Source organism: Oreochromis niloticus, linkage group LG1, assembly GCF_001858045.2.
Source record: "Oreochromis niloticus isolate F11D_XX linkage group LG1, O_niloticus_UMD_NMBU, whole genome shotgun sequence".
Classification (NCBI taxonomy): Eukaryota; Metazoa; Chordata; class Actinopteri; order Cichliformes; family Cichlidae; genus Oreochromis; species Oreochromis niloticus.
In genome coordinates, this window is record NC_031965.2 from 26,941,498 (window position 1) to 26,960,442 (window position 18,945).

General features: G+C 37.2%; 2 protein-coding genes across 6 annotated transcripts; both read right to left on the reverse strand.

Annotated features, from left to right (window-relative positions):
• Positions 1-52: 52 nt before the first annotated feature.
• On the reverse strand, positions 53-11,221 carry LOC100705969 (telomeric repeat-binding factor 2). 4 transcript variants are annotated; one of them, XM_019359811.2, is made up of 14 exons: positions 11,132-11,221; positions 8,595-8,690; positions 8,334-8,461; positions 7,644-7,730; positions 7,123-7,263; positions 6,786-6,910; positions 5,081-5,617; positions 4,811-4,924; positions 3,899-4,072; positions 2,095-2,223; positions 1,861-2,007; positions 975-1,054; positions 835-878; positions 53-531 (listed from the first exon to the last, which is right to left on the reverse strand). In XM_019359811.2, the coding sequence occupies exons 2-14, from the start codon at positions 8,653-8,655 to the stop codon at positions 373-375; spliced, it is 1,926 nt and encodes a 641-aa protein (XP_019215356.1). In that variant the 5' UTR covers positions 8,656-8,690; positions 11,132-11,221; the 3' UTR covers positions 53-372. The 4 variants fall into 4 exon arrangements, with proteins under 4 accessions (XP_019215356.1, XP_019215349.1, XP_003454562.2 ...); XM_019359804.2 differs by lacking the exon at positions 11,132-11,221 and adding an exon at positions 9,043-9,417 and having other exon boundaries at positions 8,607-8,690; XM_003454514.5 differs by lacking the exon at positions 11,132-11,221 and adding an exon at positions 9,043-9,415.
• On the reverse strand, positions 10,730-18,405 carry LOC102082025 (telomeric repeat-binding factor 2). 2 transcript variants are annotated; one of them, XM_005458995.4, is made up of 12 exons: positions 17,896-18,404; positions 16,904-16,999; positions 15,825-15,955; positions 15,532-15,618; positions 14,577-14,717; positions 13,699-13,823; positions 13,088-13,334; positions 12,801-12,946; positions 12,003-12,149; positions 11,754-11,824; positions 11,586-11,629; positions 10,730-11,256 (listed from the first exon to the last, which is right to left on the reverse strand). In XM_005458995.4, the coding sequence occupies exons 1-12, from the start codon at positions 18,080-18,082 to the stop codon at positions 11,098-11,100; spliced, it is 1,581 nt and encodes a 526-aa protein (XP_005459052.1). In that variant the 5' UTR covers positions 18,083-18,404; the 3' UTR covers positions 10,730-11,097. The 2 variants fall into 2 exon arrangements, with proteins under 2 accessions (XP_005459052.1, XP_005459051.1); XM_005458994.4 differs by having other exon boundaries at positions 12,801-13,334; positions 17,896-18,405.
• Positions 18,406-18,945: the final 540 nt, after the last annotated feature.

Below are 18,945 nucleotides of genomic sequence, written 5' to 3' on the forward strand. Positions count from 1 at the left end.
TTTACAAATATTTTGTGTGGGAGGAAAAAGGTACCTGTCGATCTTAGCTATATGGATATTTGGCAGCTTTCATATCTTTAATTAAAGGTCTGTTCTGCTTTTCTGAGATCATAAGACTGAGAGAACATACTTTTAAAGCTATTCCCATCTCTGTATCAATTCAACGAGTGTGTTTGTTATTTAGGGCTGCAGAGATGCTACAATAGTCACTATTACTGCAATTTCTGTTATCAACAAAAGAAACAATCTTTGAACCACAAACATTTAATATTTACTAAATTGTAAAGTGGGTTTTAAAATGACCAGTAACTTGTTAAGGAAACCAAAACAAATAAATGGAGATGGGGATAAAATGACATAGGCTTTGGTGAGTCAGACGATATTTGATTTTTTCATTGTTCTCCACCTGTCCTTCAGGTTGACATTTGTTCGATCTTTGAAGTTGTAATATGCCTTTATCTTACTCCAGTTGCCCTCTCCAAATTTTTTGACCCCATCTTTTAACTTCTGCGTCTCACTCTCTGTCCATTTCTGCAACGCAATAAAAACATGTCAGTTAGCCATTTGCCATTGTGGGAAGTCTAAAAATGACAGCATTTTAGATCAAGTTGTAATACCAGTGCAAGTGACTGAACATGCAATGGTTTTGATACAGGGACTTAAATTTGTATGATAGGAACAAAAGGCAAAGCAGCAAATTACTGTGTGATATAGAACAAGAAGTCCTCTCTATGGACTATTTCACACATTTATATGAAAAAGGCATTTAAATACAAATATCAACAGGAAAGTTAAGTGATCAGTTAGCTTTGCAGCATGTTTTGCTATACTTACTCTTTTCCTTTGGCCTGAATTTGAAATGGTGCTCATGTCTGAGCCTTTGTGAGAAGAAAAAATAAATAAATACACAAAATTATTTGAACCCCATAATCCAAACTCCATGAATTCAAGTTACATATTCAATGAACTATTACTTCTCTTTTTGGAGGTAAAATACGATTCTTCGTCACTCCATACCTCCTTGGTCTCCTTTGCATTATGGTACAGTCGGTTCCTGTGAATAAGAGCCAGAGTGTGTTTTTGTTTGGCAAAATGATTAAGCACAACTACAAAAGATAAAAATTAAAAATAATTAGGGCTATTAATCAGATATGCTGGGAGGAATACTGATGTGTGTTTGCACATAATCACATATTTAAATATCTTCAGTTAATGACTAGTACATATATAAAAAAACCCAATATGAGACATTTACAATTCAAAAATAGTCAACTTTATTCTATATTTATAGAGTAATGTTAAATATTTCTAACCATAAAAAAGTGACTATGACCCATAGCTCATAAAAATCAGAAATCCACCATTTCAGATTGTTAAAAACAGAAATATCCAGTATATTAATTTCATACTGGGTTTTTATTTAGAAATCAAACACTTGGTTATGACTCCTTTGCTATGAGTTGCTGCATCAGTGTGGTGTGGCATGGAGGCAAATAGCTTGAGTAACTGCTGAAATGTTATCAAAGCTCAGGTTGCTTTGACAACAGTTAGCACCCGTCTACCCACAAGCTGAAAAGTCTTGCTGGAAAAGGAAACCAGCATCTCCAGATGGAAGCACAGACTGGTCTAAAATGTCCTGGTAAGAGCCTGTTTTGTGTACTTTGTGCTTAATAGAACACAGCAGACCAATTGCCACCTGCACAAGCAGATGACATGGCACTCTAAATCATAGACTGAACTTCACATCTTCAAACCAAATCAAAATGTGCACCAATCAAAAGGATAAAGCATTCAAAATATTACATTTTAACATGTTGCAGTCCTCTTGTTACTTTCTCAGACTTATTGGTGTTTACTAACCATTCTAAATGGGAATGGATGTTCTTTTGAGCAGAGTCCTTGTGAGGAGTAGAGCTCGTTTGTGGGATGGGGTGAGAAGGGGACTGACTTGGCGAGCTCTCCATTGAAGAGTCTGTAATATGGATGTTATCCGTATCATCTCGATTCCTGTAAAAGTAAATAAAACTGGTCAAATATCAAATCATTAATTAGTCATCTAGAGCACCGATATAAAATACAAGATTCTGTAGTTACACTTGATTGTCCACAGGATCACTGGACAGTTGGGTATGAGGCTTTTGTACTGGAGTTTTCTTGCAGGTCACAGGCTCCTTCGGGTCTTCCTCGCTGTCTGATGATAACCGTATTGACTTTTTAGACTTTCTGCAAGATGAGAAAAAACAATCAATGATATTCTGTAAAAGGAACAACCTGTTTTGAGTGACTGGTGATTAAAATTATGTTTTACTCTTTATTTCTGAAGTTAAACAGCCAGGTTTTATAAAAAGGAACAGCACAATGTGTACTGGTAGAGAGAAACTTTTAACTGCAAAATGCTAAATCAATACTAATGCCTTAAGCTGTTATCTGGTTTAAACTTGTACACTGTGGTTTTAAGTAAGCAGTGTGTGTTTTTTCATTGGCTACCAATAATGTCGTGAGCTTAAAAGCACTGTATATAAATGTTTCAATAAATAACTTCTTTATAAAAAAAACCCAAACAAAATATGTGGGGGATACACTATCATTGCAGAAAGAATCAGGCCTTAAACCATGATGTAGATACAGAGATTTAAGAATACGAAGCAATACAATAGTAGAAAGATGAAGAAAAAAAACGACAATTTTTTTTTTTATGCAATAAGAGTAAAACAAAAGATATAGTTTTTTGTAGAGGCTGGCCAGACTTTCAATGAGTATCATTAGATCTGGGAAGAGTAGAAAGACGAGTCAATGATGCCACAAAGCTGTGGCATCATTGGCATCAAATAAACTTTAAGTTTATAAATAAATGTATAAGTCACTTTTGAGAAAATGTATATGAGGCAGCAAGCCAAACTGGAAGGCCCAAAGCTTTGAGCATGGAGTGATCAAATTTCTCGAGGTCCCTACAAGAATCCTGCTTGAGTTGCTTGATCTGTTCACGGTCTGAGATTTGCATCATAGCATCTTCTGATGGATTTCTCAGATATCATTGCATTTTGTTTGTTGTCAATTGAGAACCTTTGGTTGGAGACCTTTCCTCTGATGATGGACTCTGACCCTTGACTTTGCAGGGTCAGAGTGCATTTTCCAAGGTGTTCTTCCAGGGATTTCTTTGTTGTCTTCAGTAATCTTAAATGGGTCTCTGATGAAGCTAGTTCTTCCATGTTTTTTCTTTTTCTGAGCTAATCTTAGTCTTTTGCACATCTCAAGGATGTCAGACAGCTCTTAATCATATATCCTGCAGCACATATATTCTGTCCCTCTCCTGTTCTGAAGCTTTTTAAGTTGTCTCCTCTGCAGAACCAGGTGTCGTATCTCCAGTTGCCTTATTGATTTGTTTACTTCTGTTGGTATTTTTTTTTTTTCTTTCTCTCCATTAATTCACACTTTTCTGCTCCATAGCTTGAAATGATTCCATCCAGCCTCTTAAGCTACAATGCATATTAACACAGTTGCTTTGGTGTCATATACATCATGGGTGAAAATAAGAGTAGTTCATTTTGAAATCTAAAAATCTATAACCGTTTTTCAATTTTTTCAGTTAATGTGCAGCACAGCCCACAGCAAACATCAGAAAAATAACTTATTGTTAATGTTCTTCAAAGTACAGAATGGTAGATCTTTAGCTATAAGACATGTCAAGCCTGTATAAAGTGAAGTTGTACATATGGACTTGCCATGCTTGATAAAGTATTTAAGTTACAGTGTTCCCCATCTGTAATTTCACTGCTGTTATCTTTGTGGCCAATAAAAAAAATCAAAGTAAATCACTTATATTAGACTCAAGATGAATACTTGAACATATGACGTCTATCTATTCATAGCCAAAGCTACTGGTGTTATCTCTACTCACTTCTTTGAATAGGAGTTGTTGCTGAGTTGAGCAGAATCCTTGTGAGGAGTGGAGCTTGTCTGAGGAACAGGGTGAAGAGGGAGCAGACTGGGAGAGACCTTCACTGAAGGCTCTGAGAGCTTCTGTGGTTCTCCTTCACTGTCTGATGACGACTGTTTTGACTTGTTGATGTTTCTGTTAGATAAGAGTTAGACTGTTGGACTATTATCTTCAAAATGTAACATTTGCTTTGACTGGAGATCTGAAACATACTATACTGTTTATCTGTAGTGTTTAATATCTGTGTTTTTAAGCACCAAAGTAATAGAACAAAGAGTAATTTTAATAAAAAACCAATTACTATTAACTAAATGACATCATCAAATACACAAAAGCGTAATTTGAATTCTCTTTGAAAGGGAGTCCTGTTCACTTGCACTGAACCCCCAAATTAGAGAGGAGGGGGAAACATAAGAGATTGAGGATAGTTTAGAGTTCTGAGCTTCATGTCTCATGTGTTTTACTACACGCTGTCGGTTCTGAGTTACATAAATTTCATGAGGCTCTGTGCTGACATCCATATGCCTGCCAATTATTTGTGACTGTCTGGACATGTCTGTGAAAACAATACATTACAGAACATCAACTACGCACACACCCTTCAGTCAGACTTCAAAGAACTAAAACAGGAATGACTATTCATTCATTGTGTGGACAGTTGTCTGAGTCACCATGCGCAACCGAGTATAATAGCTGCTTTAACTAGTTTATTGTTAAGTGTAAGTTGACCTGAGTAACTTTTATTAGCATTAATATTTAGCTAGCTTAAAGGAGACACAATAAATAATTACAAACTGACAATACATGAATGCATCCTTTGCTCTAGCGACGGTGAAGGCTTTCTGGTTATTGTTAAGAGTTCTAATATTTTACCTGCTCAGTGAACTACTGGACTGGTTATGACGTTTCACACTAACTGCCGTGCTGGCCACAGAATGAGGAGAGTCCTCACTCTCTGCTGACAACTCAGTAAAACTAGTTGAAACTCTGTAAACCAAAAAAAAAGTTTTAATGCCATACACTGATTAAACAATGCTAAAAGTAACCTGCTTAAAATGAAATGCCAAACCTTACAACCTTGTAAGAAAATAGTGCCTACTAACCATTTTCCTGAAAAAGAAAAAAGAAAACAAATATAAGTACCTGCTGTTAATTCTGTTGGTCCTTCTGTGGCGTTTTGGTGCTGGTATGGACACTTCTTGGTCAGTAACTGGGCACTGTGAGTCTCTTTTATCTGATAGAGCCAGTGTCTGTGGTGCCTCTTCTAATCTGGCCTCAGTCTCTAGTTCCTCTGAAACCTTTGAGCACTGTGAACTTGCCTGACTATCTGGTTCCATCACCAGCCGTGACAGAGTGTAAAGCTGTCTGTTCCATGGCACAGACGACGTCTTTGAGAGCGAACTTTCCTGAGTTTGAGGAACAGCATCTGCTTGTGGTGGTTGGTCTGCCGGTGAAGCTTCCATGGGGCTGCCTGAGTCTCTCTGAAATAACACTTCCTGCTCCAAGTCCAAACCGGTGTCCGTTTTAGGATCAGGTGAGAGTTGCAGACACATATGGTCGCTTTCCTGGTCCTCTGTCTCCACTTCTTCCTCCAGCTGAGAAAACGTTCTCTCATTTAATCCTGTAGCCAAGGCTTTGTAGGCTGCTTGTAGCCTGGTCCTCTGGATAGTTAAATGCTTGCTGGAAATTAAGATGCAGACAAGGAAAAGGGGCTGAAAAGGGATGTCTCGCCACATATTTAACGTACTCACACTCACTGGCCAATTTAATCGGTACACCTGTTCACCAGCTTGTTAGCGATAACATCTAGTCAGCCAGTCACATGATAGCACAGTGCATTTAGGCATGTAGACATGGTCAAGACAACCTGCTAAAGTTCAGAGGAAAATGGGCAGATTGCTTTGAGCCAACAGGGGGTAACAGTAACCACTCAGTACAACCAATGTATGGAGAAGAGCATGTCTGAACGCATAACACATTACACTATGTGATGATAGTGTAATGGTGTGGGGGACTATTTTTTGCTGGCACACTTAGTGCCCCGTAGTACCAGCTGTACATTGTTTAAATGCCACAGGGTTCCTGAGTACTGTTGCTGATCATGTCCATCTCTTTATGGCCCAAATGTACACTCTGACAGCCGCCTCCAGCAGTATAACATGCTATGTTACAAGGCTCACATCATTTCAAACTGGTTCTTTGTTGCATTCACTGTACTCAAGTGGCCACCAGAGAGCAAATTATTATTGAAAACAATTTAGGATTATATTGATTTATTTTGTGTATTTTTAAAGTTAAGGGGACCTAACTGCTTCTAAACCTTTTATGGTTTGCTGAATCCAATACTCCTGAAAATATCATAAAAAAACAACAATAAATAACAAAAAGTGAAAATCTGTGTTGGATTTCCAAGCTGCAACCATTCTCAACTGCTATTATGCTGCCCAGCATTGACAAATAGATACAGAGTGTGCAATATATTAATGGAATTAGTACTGAATTTCAGAATTGAAATAGCTTTCACTGGTTCTGCTCTGAGTAATGAAGAAACTAAGACCACATTTCTCATTTGTAATAAGTTTAAAACAGTCATCTGTGATGGATGTTTGCAATTCCCAGTCCAGATGAGGAGTGATTTTTCTCTGGGCATTTGTGTGAGGGCTGTGGGCAGCTTAAGACTATAAGACAGCACAATGTGCAAATATTCAGCACAGATAAGCGTAACAGTACTTATTAGGATCTAATAAAACCTAATCTGATGAAGGATGCAATGACATCCGTAAAATTTTGCAAATTTGTTATTTTAATTAGCTTTGATCAGATCACCTGAGAGGGAGAGACATCTTACCATGGTACAGACTGGACCATGTTTACTTGTGGACTTGAAGAGGGGACCGGTTGGGCTTGCTCATCAGCTCTAGCTGCACTGCTGTCTTGTTCCTTATTCTTTTCCTGAATAAGCTGTTTTGCAGCCTGGTAGAATTACACAAAAATATACACTTTTATATAGTGTAAGTGTAAAGCCTTTTATGTTACAGACAAATCCACAATGTTTTATTAATTGTTTTTCAACAGAATAAACAAAAGTCACAGGCAAGCATTTCCTACTGCTCACAAAGTAGAAACAAACAACCAAAACAACCAAACAAACTACAAAGCCTTTATCTTAAATATAGCATTCATACCTTTTGGAGAAAGGGAACGCTTGATGGGCAGAGCCTTTCACAAAAAGCCAGCATCTCCATCTTGAACTGTGCAAAGTTGATTTGCTCAATTACTTCATGCTTTTTATTCTTCTTGCTGATGAGACCCATGAACAGCATTCTCTACACAGAACACAAATATTTCAGTAATCTAAGACACTACATGGACACCTAAAAAACTTCATGAATCACCATCAATAATTTAGTATAATAATCTGTTGGTGTTTACAGTTAAAACTAAAAAGCTGTCAAAAGTATGGTTTCATTTGTGTATGACAGAAATGCAGCACCATACTTTCCCCCCCATCTTCCGCAAGCATGATTTAACCAAGTACCCCTACTCTTATTGCTTTTACACAACATTTTTATAACTATTAATTCATTTTAACACTGTAAATAATGTCAAAATGGCAATCAATGTGAATTTAGTTACCAAGATAAAACAATGACTTGAATCAAAGAATATTGCTTAAAGAAAAATATGTTTTAATTAGTGAACTCACCCTGCCATCCATCCTCTTGGTAAAGTGCTTGTTCAGTACCTTTCCTGCTTTCTCAAATTTTCCATTCTTAATAGAAAGCATTATAATCTAAAGGCAGAAATAAATAGCTAGTTGAAACAAACCTGATTAATGTCTTGATGCATGCTCAATCATACAGGTAAGTAAATTCCAAAAGGTTGATTCTGTTCACCTGGACGTAGTAATTTCAATGGGAGAAATGTTTCGTCACTCATCCAAGTGACTTCTACAGTTTCAGCTACTGCAGGTTTCCCCAACTTTATAAACAGTACATTTGCACAATAACTGAAACCAGCCCACTGAATGAACAATGGGCTGTGAGTTACTTGGATGAGTGATGAAATGTTTCTCCTACTGAAAATGCTACATCCAGATGAACAGAATCAACATTTTGGGAAACCTGATTAATAGCTGTAAAAACATTAATTTAGCTCAGGCTTAGTAAGCTCACGTATTCATCCTTTGCCACAAAAAAAAAAAAAAAGAGATGTGTACACACACTGCCCATGCATTTACACCATCAAGTTTGCAGTGTAATAATTTCATTTACAGTCTCTGATTAAACAAAAGAGCTAGTCTGTATATTTTTGTGAAAGGGAATGCAAAAACGAATCATGTGCATAAATTGAATATGTGATTAAAAAAACCCTAAACAATAAGGGAAATGCTTACCATTTCTTTAATTGAAGTGCATACGTTCTTGTAATCCTGTTGTGGGATACTGAACTCCTGGCTCATACTTTCCAGCAACATTAGGGCTGATTCCAGAGGACATACCGACTGAGAAGACGTGTCTGCAGCTGGGAGAAAAAAACAACAACAACAACAACAAAAAAACAGGTTCATTTTAGTATTTAGTCACAATGCAAAAGAAGCACTACCATGAATCAGACTGACAGATGTGTGATAATGAATGGTCAGTGTTGATCTCACCAAGTTTGTCACCTTCATTTATCCGGCAGAGAAACCGCCACACTTGAATCTTTTGTGGCATGAAATCAATGGGCCCATAAGGACGAACCAAGACACCTGTAAGAAAACAATCGAAAGGCTAAAAAATGCATATTTATCACAATAAAAAATGAATACACTGTGTTATTAGATATAGTTTTTTGATGAAACAAGTAGTAGGCAGTCTTAAAATAGTATAAGTATCTACAATAAAAACAAGATTGATAAAAATGTCACAAAAATGACATAAACCAGTGGGAAATGCACCCACGAACCTACATCACAATTAGTCCAGCACACGAAACGTGACACTTGGACATATATAGGGCACTTCTTCACTTTTCAAGGATAACAAGCTTGCAAAAAATAGTTCTGGTAATCCCAAAGGTACGTAGACTAGTCAAAACACCGTAAACTGATTGTTACTTACTGTCGAGTACATCTGTAATGGCACAGAAATCCTCATATTGTTCCTTTTTAAATAACTCTAGCGCCAAAAACAAATAATAATCCACTACCCAGCGGTTCACGACGGATTCAGTGTCAAATTGGCGACTGTTTACGTTTTCTTTTGCCGCCATATTCATAGAAATTGATGGGTTATTAATCTCCGAGTTTAGCTTGTCAGGTGGCGCTTCATTCCAATTCTTTAGAGGCAGAATTCAGCAAAAGCGTATAAAAAGACAAAACAAAACACACACCACATACAAAAACAGACAAAACGTTCATATTGGACAAACATCCAACGGAAGACTTCTTCTTGTACTTCTAAATTTTTATTGGCGGTCGGCAAACAGCTGAATGGTGCATTACCGCCACCAACTGGTATGGAATGTGGACGGAACGTCACCCCCCCCTCCCACAAATCCTCCCAAACAATTTACCCTCTTTTAAAAACCGGAATAAGGGCTGATAACTTTCACGAGTCCTTTTGCAGTAAATCAATAAGATCTTGTTTCATTTTCATATTACTGAGGTTTGGGGTCAGCTGACTTCTCTCCACCTGATACTTCTGACAGTGTAATATAACATGTTCTATCGTTTCCTCTTCTCCACAGTAGTCACATTTCCCTGTATTATGTTTCCCTATCATGAATAGTGTAGTGTTTAAACCAGTATGTTTAAATCTTATTCTCGATATGACCACCTCCTCTCTCCTACTCCTTCCTGTCCAATGCTTCTCATTTCGCCTACTCTCCTTTGAATTTTATGCAACCACCGTCCCTTCCTTTCCTCCTCCCACTGTTTTTGCCATCTTTTCTTCATTTCTTGCCTTACAACGCTCTTTATCTCTGTCTGACAGAAGTAATAACCAGGTCAACTACCCCAGAAGACACTCTTTGAAACAACTATTGGTCTCAATTTAGAGTAAAAAAGAAAAGAAAAGAACCATATCTTACTCTTTGAACTCACTGGCAGATATTCGCAAAACCTCGTGCTGCCACACACTGGACTGGAGGGCACATTACGCTTTAAACATTCAATTTTAACAATGATTTTGTTTTTGCATTTTCTTTCTTTTTTTTGACTTAAACAATTTTTTTTTTTAGAAATACCTGATCTAGATCTAACTAACTCTGATTTATCAACCCCTGATAATCCAGGTTTCAATCCCAGATGAGAAAGCCAGGCTGGGCGTAGGGCTAGCAACCCTACCCCACAAACACCAAGCTGCTACAGAAACCTCGACTAAGCAAACCATCTTGTTGCTGTAGCACTGTACAGTTTTGAGCTATTAAAACTGTTGTGACATTTTAATAACGCCTCATTTATTTTTCTGGGGAGCTTGACTGACAATAATGCAATTTATGGGCCAAAAAATAAAAATTAAAGCTTAAAAATAATTGGTATTGTTTAGAAAGAAATGCATTTGGATAAAAAAATAATAGTACAGTAGCAGAGAGTAACATGTCTATGTTGTAAAGGCATTATTAATGCAGTTCTTTTTGGTATGTATAATTTTTTCCATCTGATACATTTCACTACTCTCCAGATGAATTAAAGCTTCAATTTAAGGCAGCTCACTGATATTTCAGTCTACACGGGTTGAATTGAACTACACGCATAAATGAAAATGACAGCAAAGAACAGTTTCACAGAATATGAAAGCGAGACAGTTATTGGAGAAGTGCAGAAAAGGAAATGTGTTTATTTTGCAGTGTCACTTCTGGAATCTCACTATATTTACTGAAGAGAAAAAAACAATGGAAGCTATTAACACTGTAAGTGAAGAATAAAGAACACTAAGGGACATCTATATTTACCCAGAGTTACCAACAGTAATGTATATATTCATATTCAATATTCACTATTACTGCACTGCACTATTTCTTTTATCCCTTCCTCAAAATGAAACAATATTTGAACCATGAACACTGAACATTTACTAAATCTATAAACTTTTTTTTTTAAATTATCAATAACTTGCTTAAGAAACAAAAATAAATAAATGGAGATGGGATAAAATAACATATGCTTTGGTGAGTCAGATGATATTTGACTTTTTCATTGTTCTCCACCTGTCCTTCAGGTTGACATTTGTTCGATCTTTGAAGCCGTAGTATTCCTTGATCTTACACCAGTTGCCCTCTCCAAATTTTTTGACCCCGTCTTTTAACTTCTGCGTCTCACTCTCTGTCCATTTCTGCAACACAATCGAAAGATTCGTTAGCTTTTTCTACTGTGGAGAGTCCAAAAATTGTTTCAAAAAGCTCTACTAATGTAACTGACTAAACTGAGATGTCCTCATGTGTAGTGCATTATTCACACAGGAACCTAAATTTGTATGATGGTTGGAAATGAGTAAGTCTTATGCAAAAGAGGAACAAAATATATATGCTAAACTGTAAATTGAGATGCCTGTATTGAACAAAGAGTTTGACTTAGTGTAATTTATGTGAATAAGGATTCAAATAACATCCACAGGAAAGTACAGTGACGAGTTAGCGTTGTAGCATGTTTTGCTATACTTACCCTTTTCCTTTGGCCTGAATTTGAAATGGTGCTCATGTCTGAGCCTTTGTGGAAAGGGAAAAAAAACAAACAAACAGAAAAAAACATTAAAACCAGATGTTTCAAACTGGCTGAACTCAACTTATTGAATATTTATAAAAATTTTATATTTAATGAAGTATTACATACTGCTCTTGTTAGGAGTAACATACGACTCTTTGTCACCCTTGCTCTCCTTTGCATCATGGTACAGTTGGTTCCTGTGAATAAGAGCCAGAGTGTGTTTTTGTTTGGCAAAATGATTAAGCACAACTACAAAAGATAAAAATTAAAAATGATTAGAACTATTACTCAATCATGCTGGGTGGAATATTCACCCAGGTGTATTCCACTGGGTGTATTTCAATTTTAGTTTCTCAGTTACTGGTGTTTACTAACCATTTTAAAAGACGAGCACTTTTGTTTTGACCAGAGTCCTTGTGAGGAGTGGAGGTTGTTTGTCGGACAGGCTGAGAAGGTGACTGACTTGGTGAGCTCTCCACTGAAGAGGCTGTGGTACGGCTGACATCCATACCATCCTGATTACTGGATAAATAAATAAAACTGGTCAAATATCAATCATGTTGTGAACCTAAAGAAGACAGTTGGGTGAGTTTTTTTTTTTTTTTTTAAGTATCCTACTAGGATTTCTCCATAGTTGGGTGTTTTCTGCTATGTCTAATTGGAAGGAGACCAGGACATGCTGGAGCAATTTGGCTGACATGGAGAAAACTCATATACCCCCAAAAGACCTAAAACAGGTGGCTGGGGATAGGGAAATCCGGATATCTTTGCTCAGGCTACTGTCCTCATAACCCAGACCCAGATAAGTAGGAGAAAAATGGACTGATGGTTGTTATTAGTTTTCACATCAAAGTAATTATAAAAATAAGTTACTAAAAACATTGAAAATTGACACTCTAGTAACCAGTAACAGGTGAGAAATGCACATGTGGACTTATTGCTTAGTAAACCATCAAACTGCAGTGCTGCAGCATAAATTTCCCTGCTAGATGCAGAGTCAGAGGAGTCAATTCAACCAGCTGAAACAAACAGTTTTTAATGTTGTATATCTACTAAACAGTAACTTTCTCATAACACAGTGGTTCTCAAACTGAGGGGCAGACCTAAGTTGTGGGGCATGGACGAGGCGAAACAAATAGCAAGAACATCTTGCTATTTGCTACTTTAACTTACCTGGTGTGAGTTCTGTTTGCCTGAATGCGGCTCTTTCGGGTGGGCGTGGCACCTTTTTTGTCTGCTCCCCGACACTGACGGTCTTTTTCATTAGATGCAGATAGTCTCTGTGGTGCCTTTTTCCTTCTGACCTCAGGTTCCAGTTCCTGTAAAGCGGTTGTGCAGCGTGAACTTGCCTGACTATCTGGTTCCACCACCAGCCGAGACACAGTGTAATTCTCTCGTTTACACAGTACAATGGGATTTTTTAAGCGTAAATCTGCCTGACTTTGTGGAACAGCATTTACTCGTGGTGGTTGGTCTGCTGGTGAAGCTTCCATGGGGCCTCCTGAGTCTCTCTGAAATAACCGTTCCTCCAAGTCCAGACTGTTGCACCTCTCTGATGTCATGGAAAGCTGTTCGCAAAGATTTTCTCTTTCCAGCTCCTCTCTGTCTACTTCTTCCTCCAACTGAGCAAATGTTCTTTTATTTAAACCTGTAGCCAGGGATTTGTAGGCCGCTTCTAGCCTGGTCTTATGGATAAGTGAATGTGTACTGGAAGACAATAAAATGACAATAAAATACTATCAACAACTATTAACAATAGAAAACTGAAAAACAGACAAACATCCTGACCACAAAAAGGTATGCACAATTCATCTAATACATAAATGTTTTTGCATTCATGGATAGTGTGATCACATGAGTGCAACATACAATTAATGTAGCTGCTACTGGTGAGTATTAATAAAGTTAATAATCACTTCCAATTCAAAGAAAAGGGAGGATTATTTTTCTTCACACATTTTCAAACCGACTGTTGTTTTGCCACTGATCTTAATAGGCATTACTATGGACATTACATTAACATTAGACATTACTAACATTACTAATCAACTAAGAGAAGGGAAGCGATTACCATGGTACAAACTGGACAGTGGCTATTTGTGAACTAGAGCATGGCCGAGGTTCAGCTTGTTCATCACTTTCAGTTGCTGTGCTCTCTTGATCCACAAGGGTTTTATCAATGAGATGTTTTGCAGCCTGGGATACATAAACCAAACACACAGACACACAAATTCACAACAAAGAAACTTCCACAATCAGGATTTCTGAATTGATTACATTTGAAACATGGTCTGTTCTTCATTTTAATCTCAATTATAGTCAAAAGACAATTCACTTAAATTCATAATATACAGCAAGTTGAACCTTTCATACATTTACTAAACACACTGAGCTATTAGGACTGCTCAAGAAAGCAATCTGATATTTGCAGCCTTAAACATCCTGGTCTCTTCCTCACAAAGAAGAGCATAACTTATTGATTAATACTAGTATTGGAAGATACTACAAATCAAGGTGTCAGGATATATTATATCTGAGCTGAAAGAGCTGGATCTATGAAATCCTTAAGCAGGAAAAGTACAGCAGGGATGTACACGAAGAACAGACATAATTAAGAAGCATATAGAAATCCTGATAATTTCACAAGATGTGCAGGCTTTAAAAACACCAAAAAATCTCCAAAACCCTGGAGACTTGGTTTGGAGTGTACAGTTTAATCCTGGACTTTATGTTAACCTCCTAACCTTATGTAATAGCAATTTCTTTGCAGATGCACTGGGCAGTGTGCATCCCATTTTCCCAACAAGTGCTGAAATGTCTAAATGCAAAGATGGGCCAATCTTGACCCCAAATGTTTAAAAGGACTTCACATTGCTTTAAGTTGTTCTATTGATTAGTTTCTATAATTAATGAAAACAAACAAACACATTTAATATAGAGCATGTATACCTTATGAAGAAGAGGAAGGCTGAAGTGGCAGATCCTCAGGCAAAACCCAATCATCTCCTCCTTGAACTGCTGAAAGTTGATTTGCTCAATGACGTCATGAATCTTATTCTTTTTCCTGATGAGACCCATGAATATTGCTCTCTATAGAAATGTGAGAAACATGGCATTAGAAACCATAATGTGTTTGAATATCTTAGCATGCACCATTTTAATTTTTAAATAGTTTTAGAGATGTAATAAAATCAGACCCAACATTGTTTAACATGTGACAGAAAATGAAAACTAGCCAATGTAGTTATTTGATGGTTTTGTTGTAAAGGGGGAGGTTGGCCACTAGAGGGAGCTGGAACTAAAAAAACAAATGCAGAAAAAGTAGGGGAGGATTCTACAGTGGAATGAGGCTCCACCATCCAAAGATCACTCAGTGATCAGTCAACCACAATCAAGATAATAAAGGGGACACTTATAAGGCATGCAAGCTAAACCAATTGTTTTAATTTGTCTTTTCCACATAATGTCTTCCTGCACCAGCGCTATCATCATATCAGCACACTGATGACTGTGGCTGATGAGGAGATGCAAGATGGGAAAGCAGACTGTCCATTATCCAGTATATTTATGGCCTAGGCTTGCAAAGCCTAGTAGATCTGAAATGAAATTAACCGTTGTTTCTTTGTCTACACTTAAAAGCTATAAAACGATTAGCACCACATCATCACCATCTTCTGAAATTTGATTACGAGCCGTCTCATTTGTTATGTTCAACATGTCAACAAGCTTCCCATCCTGGTTGTTTTGTATTACACAGCATATCAACATTGATATGACAATGCTTATCAATTTTTAAACAAGACTTTACAAAATAACTTATAAGCAGGGATAAAGTTACAGACTGACTTTAATCTAAATGTTATTATTGTGTAGTGAAAAAAGATGTTTTAGTGAGTAACCTCACCTTTCCAATATTTTTGGGAGGAAAGTGTTTCATCAGCACCTCTTCTGCTTTCTCAAACTTACGGTTTTTGATGAAAATCCCCACGATCTGAAGACAGAAATATATTATTCGTTAAATAGAATATAATTAGAAACCACTGTTTTGATTGCCTTTGTAGAAGTATGTAAGAATGTAAAAGCTGAACAAGTGCAGATATTTATAATGTAAAAACAAAAACAACCCACTTCATTTAGGGAGAAGTTGTCTTTGAATGGAAGTACAATAAAGGAATTCAGCTCAAGAGAAATGCTTACCATGTCTTTAAGAGAAGTGGACACCTTTTCATACTCCTGCTGCGGGATACTGAACTCCTGGCTTATTTTTTCCAGTAACATTAAGGCGGATTCCAGAGGAGTTGATGGCACATCCATCTCAAATGAAACACCTGTAGGCAAAGACAAACCAATATTCACTGTTGTGTTTATTCACAATATTAAAGTATGATGAGATGTCAACCTCAAATATGAATTTAGAGAAAGCTGTGAATCAGGCTATTGATTATGACAGAAATCAAACTTAGTTTTGTTATCAAGTATTCTTGATAATCAAGTATTCTATCGATCAATTGAGTAATAATGGAAATTATTACTCAATTGATCGAATGGAATTTGGGTCACACTAGCTACTAGTATTGCCTCCTTTGTAGCCTGGTTGTACTCCATGGTGAGTTTTTTCCTCAAGTAGTGAAATAGGTTTGACATTTCACCTTGGTGTTTTACAAACTACTTTTGCTTTGTTGGAAGTTAGCATCTAAAAAGGGAGCTGCTTCACTAAATCATTACTGGAAGCTGACAGGTGGTTCCTGCTCTGAGACATGCCTCGGCTTTTCTCCTTGTTGTCCACACTAGGGAACATCAAGGCATGGCGTTGCTACAACTGTGACATTGTGATGTGATACTTTTATGATATCAGAATATTGAATAAAAATGTGTACTGGTATTTAAATAGACATCAATGGATATCATGTCAATATGGACCAAGGAAGGAAAATATGTGACACAAATAAGTGAGGCAGCTCTGAAAGCAAAAGGGGATCATTCCCAGTATAGGCAAGGTGTAACTACTGGTAATTAAGTGGCCAGTGAATGTGTAGTCAGACTCTAATCACAAGCTCTTATTATTTATATTGGCCTCTAAATGTGTCTAACTGTGGCATAACTGTGGTACAATGAATTGCAGATTAGTTACATACCCTTTTTTAATCGTTTGACAGGTAAGTTATTACATTTTTGCAAATTATTTATTTTGATGCACAAAGCTGTACACTGATGTCGCTTAAAGAACCACAGTGATACTCAGATGTGCCGATCATGTTGATTAATGTTGATCTCACCAAGGTTTTCACCCTCATTTATCCGGGAGATAAACTGCAACACTCGAAATTTCATTGCGATGTCATCCGTGGACTCCAAAGGACGAGCCATAATACCTGCAATAAAACAATAAAGAGGCTTCTTATTTCCCCCAAACACACAGAAATTGATAATACAAAATATCCTAAGTAACTGGCAATAATAGCTATAATAATGCCCACTTTTTAACATCTACTGAGGTGTCTCAAATTGAAGGAATACATGACCGATTTTCACACAATTTTACTGACTGGCTACAAATAACATTTTCAGGTAATGTCAGAATCATGTTTGTCATTAGAAGTACAGCTATACCTGTGACGCATCTGTAATGCTAAAAATTTCCCCTTTGACAGTATAAACACTTGGCATTATGACAGTCCTGTTGATACTCCATTATCATGTCACCTGGAGAGAAGGCTATGCCCTAGAAACAAGTTAAATAAATGAATAAATAAATAAATAATTAAAAACGCCAAAAATCAGGCGTATGGAGGTTCTTTTGAGGAAAAAGATGTCTTTTGTATGGTAAGAAAACTATAAATATGTCATTAAAATCACCTGGATTTTTTTCTTTAAAAACACGTGTTAGTATGTTGAAAAACCACTACGTGAACGTATATGAATGTAAACAGAACTGAAATTGTTCTTTGTGTATATAAAAGACCAAAACAAATAAATAAGAGCAGCCTCGCTCGACATAACAAGACGATGAGTCCGCTTACTCTCACAATAACACACGATTCATGAAATTTCCCCCGTTTATTCTTTATTTTCTGTCAGCTGACGCCTGCAAAGTTTAAGAGCATGTATTATCGGAACCAGGATAGAAGACAACTCATAAAGGAGCACTAATATATAAGTCCGCTAACTTGTATTAAGTTTGGTACGACGTTAAGCAGTTCTGGCAGTACTATAGCTGGTTACGAGCTAGCTAAACTAGTCAAAAACACTGGGAGCGGGTTATACTTACAGTCGAGTATATCTATGATGGCACAGAAATCCTCGTATTGTTCATTTTTAAAGAACTCTACCGCCAAAAAGAAGTAATAATCCACTAGCCAGCCGTTCACGACAGATTCAATACGCACTTGGTAACTGTTTTCAGTCTCCTTTGCCGCCATATTCACGCCAAGTGAAACGGAAAAGCAGCAAAGCATTTAGGGTGAAGGCGGGGAAAATTTGAAGGCTGGCTGCAAGGCAGAGAGGGGCACTTTATTCTCCGAATTTAGTTTTTCAGGCAGCACTTCAGCCATTCCAGTTGTACAGAACCACAAGAGGAACTCAACCAAGACAATAAATATCCCCAAATAACGTTTAAAAGTGTAAAAATCGGTGAAACAACAATCATGACTGCCAGTCCAATATCAAAAATACAAAATTTGTTTAAGACTTTAAAAAGAGCTCTGCCTGAAAGTCAAAATTCAGCGTACAAAACACAATGCGCTTCTTCTCCGAGCCGACGTTGCACCAGCAAGAAAATACTATGCTGCCACCCAGTGGACTGGAAGAAACAGCGCTGTTCTTTTAAATACATCTCTTTTCAAAGGTGTTTTTTTTTTTTTTTTTTTTTTTTTTTTAAACAGCATTACTCGTACCTTGCAAGCATTTTGTTCCCTCGTCCCTCGCTGCCTACTCAGCACACCTGTACGTTGCTATAATACTTGCATTACAACAATACTAAAAGTTTGGTGTTCCCCTATTGAAATAATTGCTCTCATTTACATTTTTGTGCATGTCTGTCCCGGGGAGGGATTCTGAATGAAGCTCAACTGAACTCGGAAGACTTTAAATGTTTAATTATGTAATTACAGTGTGTATTTTTTGCTGCTGATTTGCTTAGTAGATGTAGAGTTAGTGAAGGTACCTGGGGTCAACCTTTTTGTACAGTGAACAAGGGAGGTGAAAAAGAGCGTAGGCAGTACGGGATGGATGGAAATAAGTGGCAGGTTTTATTTCTGACAGAAGGATAGCAGCAAGAGTGAAAGGGAAGGTTTTAGAAGATGGTAGTCGGACCTGCTAT

What these genes read in the sequence shown, in the direction of transcription:
- LOC102082025 (XM_005458994.4), bottom strand. Translation starts at nt 18,082, where the DNA reads ATGCTTTGCTGCTTTTCCGTTTCACTTGGCGTGAATATGGCGGCAAAG. An exon ending in AAATGAGGGTGAAAACCTTG is followed by an intron (nt 15,956 to 16,903) that starts GTGAGATCAACA and finishes CTTTGCCTACAG; the next exon opens with GTGTTTCATTTGAGATGGAT. An exon ending in CTCCCAAAAATATTGGAAAG is followed by an intron (nt 14,718 to 15,531) that starts GTGAGGTTACTC and finishes ACATTTCTATAG; the next exon opens with AGAGCAATATTCATGGGTCT.
- LOC100705969 (XM_003454514.5), bottom strand. Translation starts at nt 9,199, where the DNA reads ATGAATATGGCGGCAAAAGAAAACGTAAACAGTCGCCAATTTGACACT. An exon ending in CATTACAGATGTACTCGACA is followed by an intron (nt 8,691 to 9,042) that starts GTAAGTAACAAT and finishes GTTTTCTTACAG; the next exon opens with GTGTCTTGGTTCGTCCTTAT. An exon ending in GCGTTCCCTTTCTCCAAAAG is followed by an intron (nt 6,911 to 7,122) that starts GTATGAATGCTA and finishes TAATTCTACCAG; the next exon opens with GCTGCAAAACAGCTTATTCA.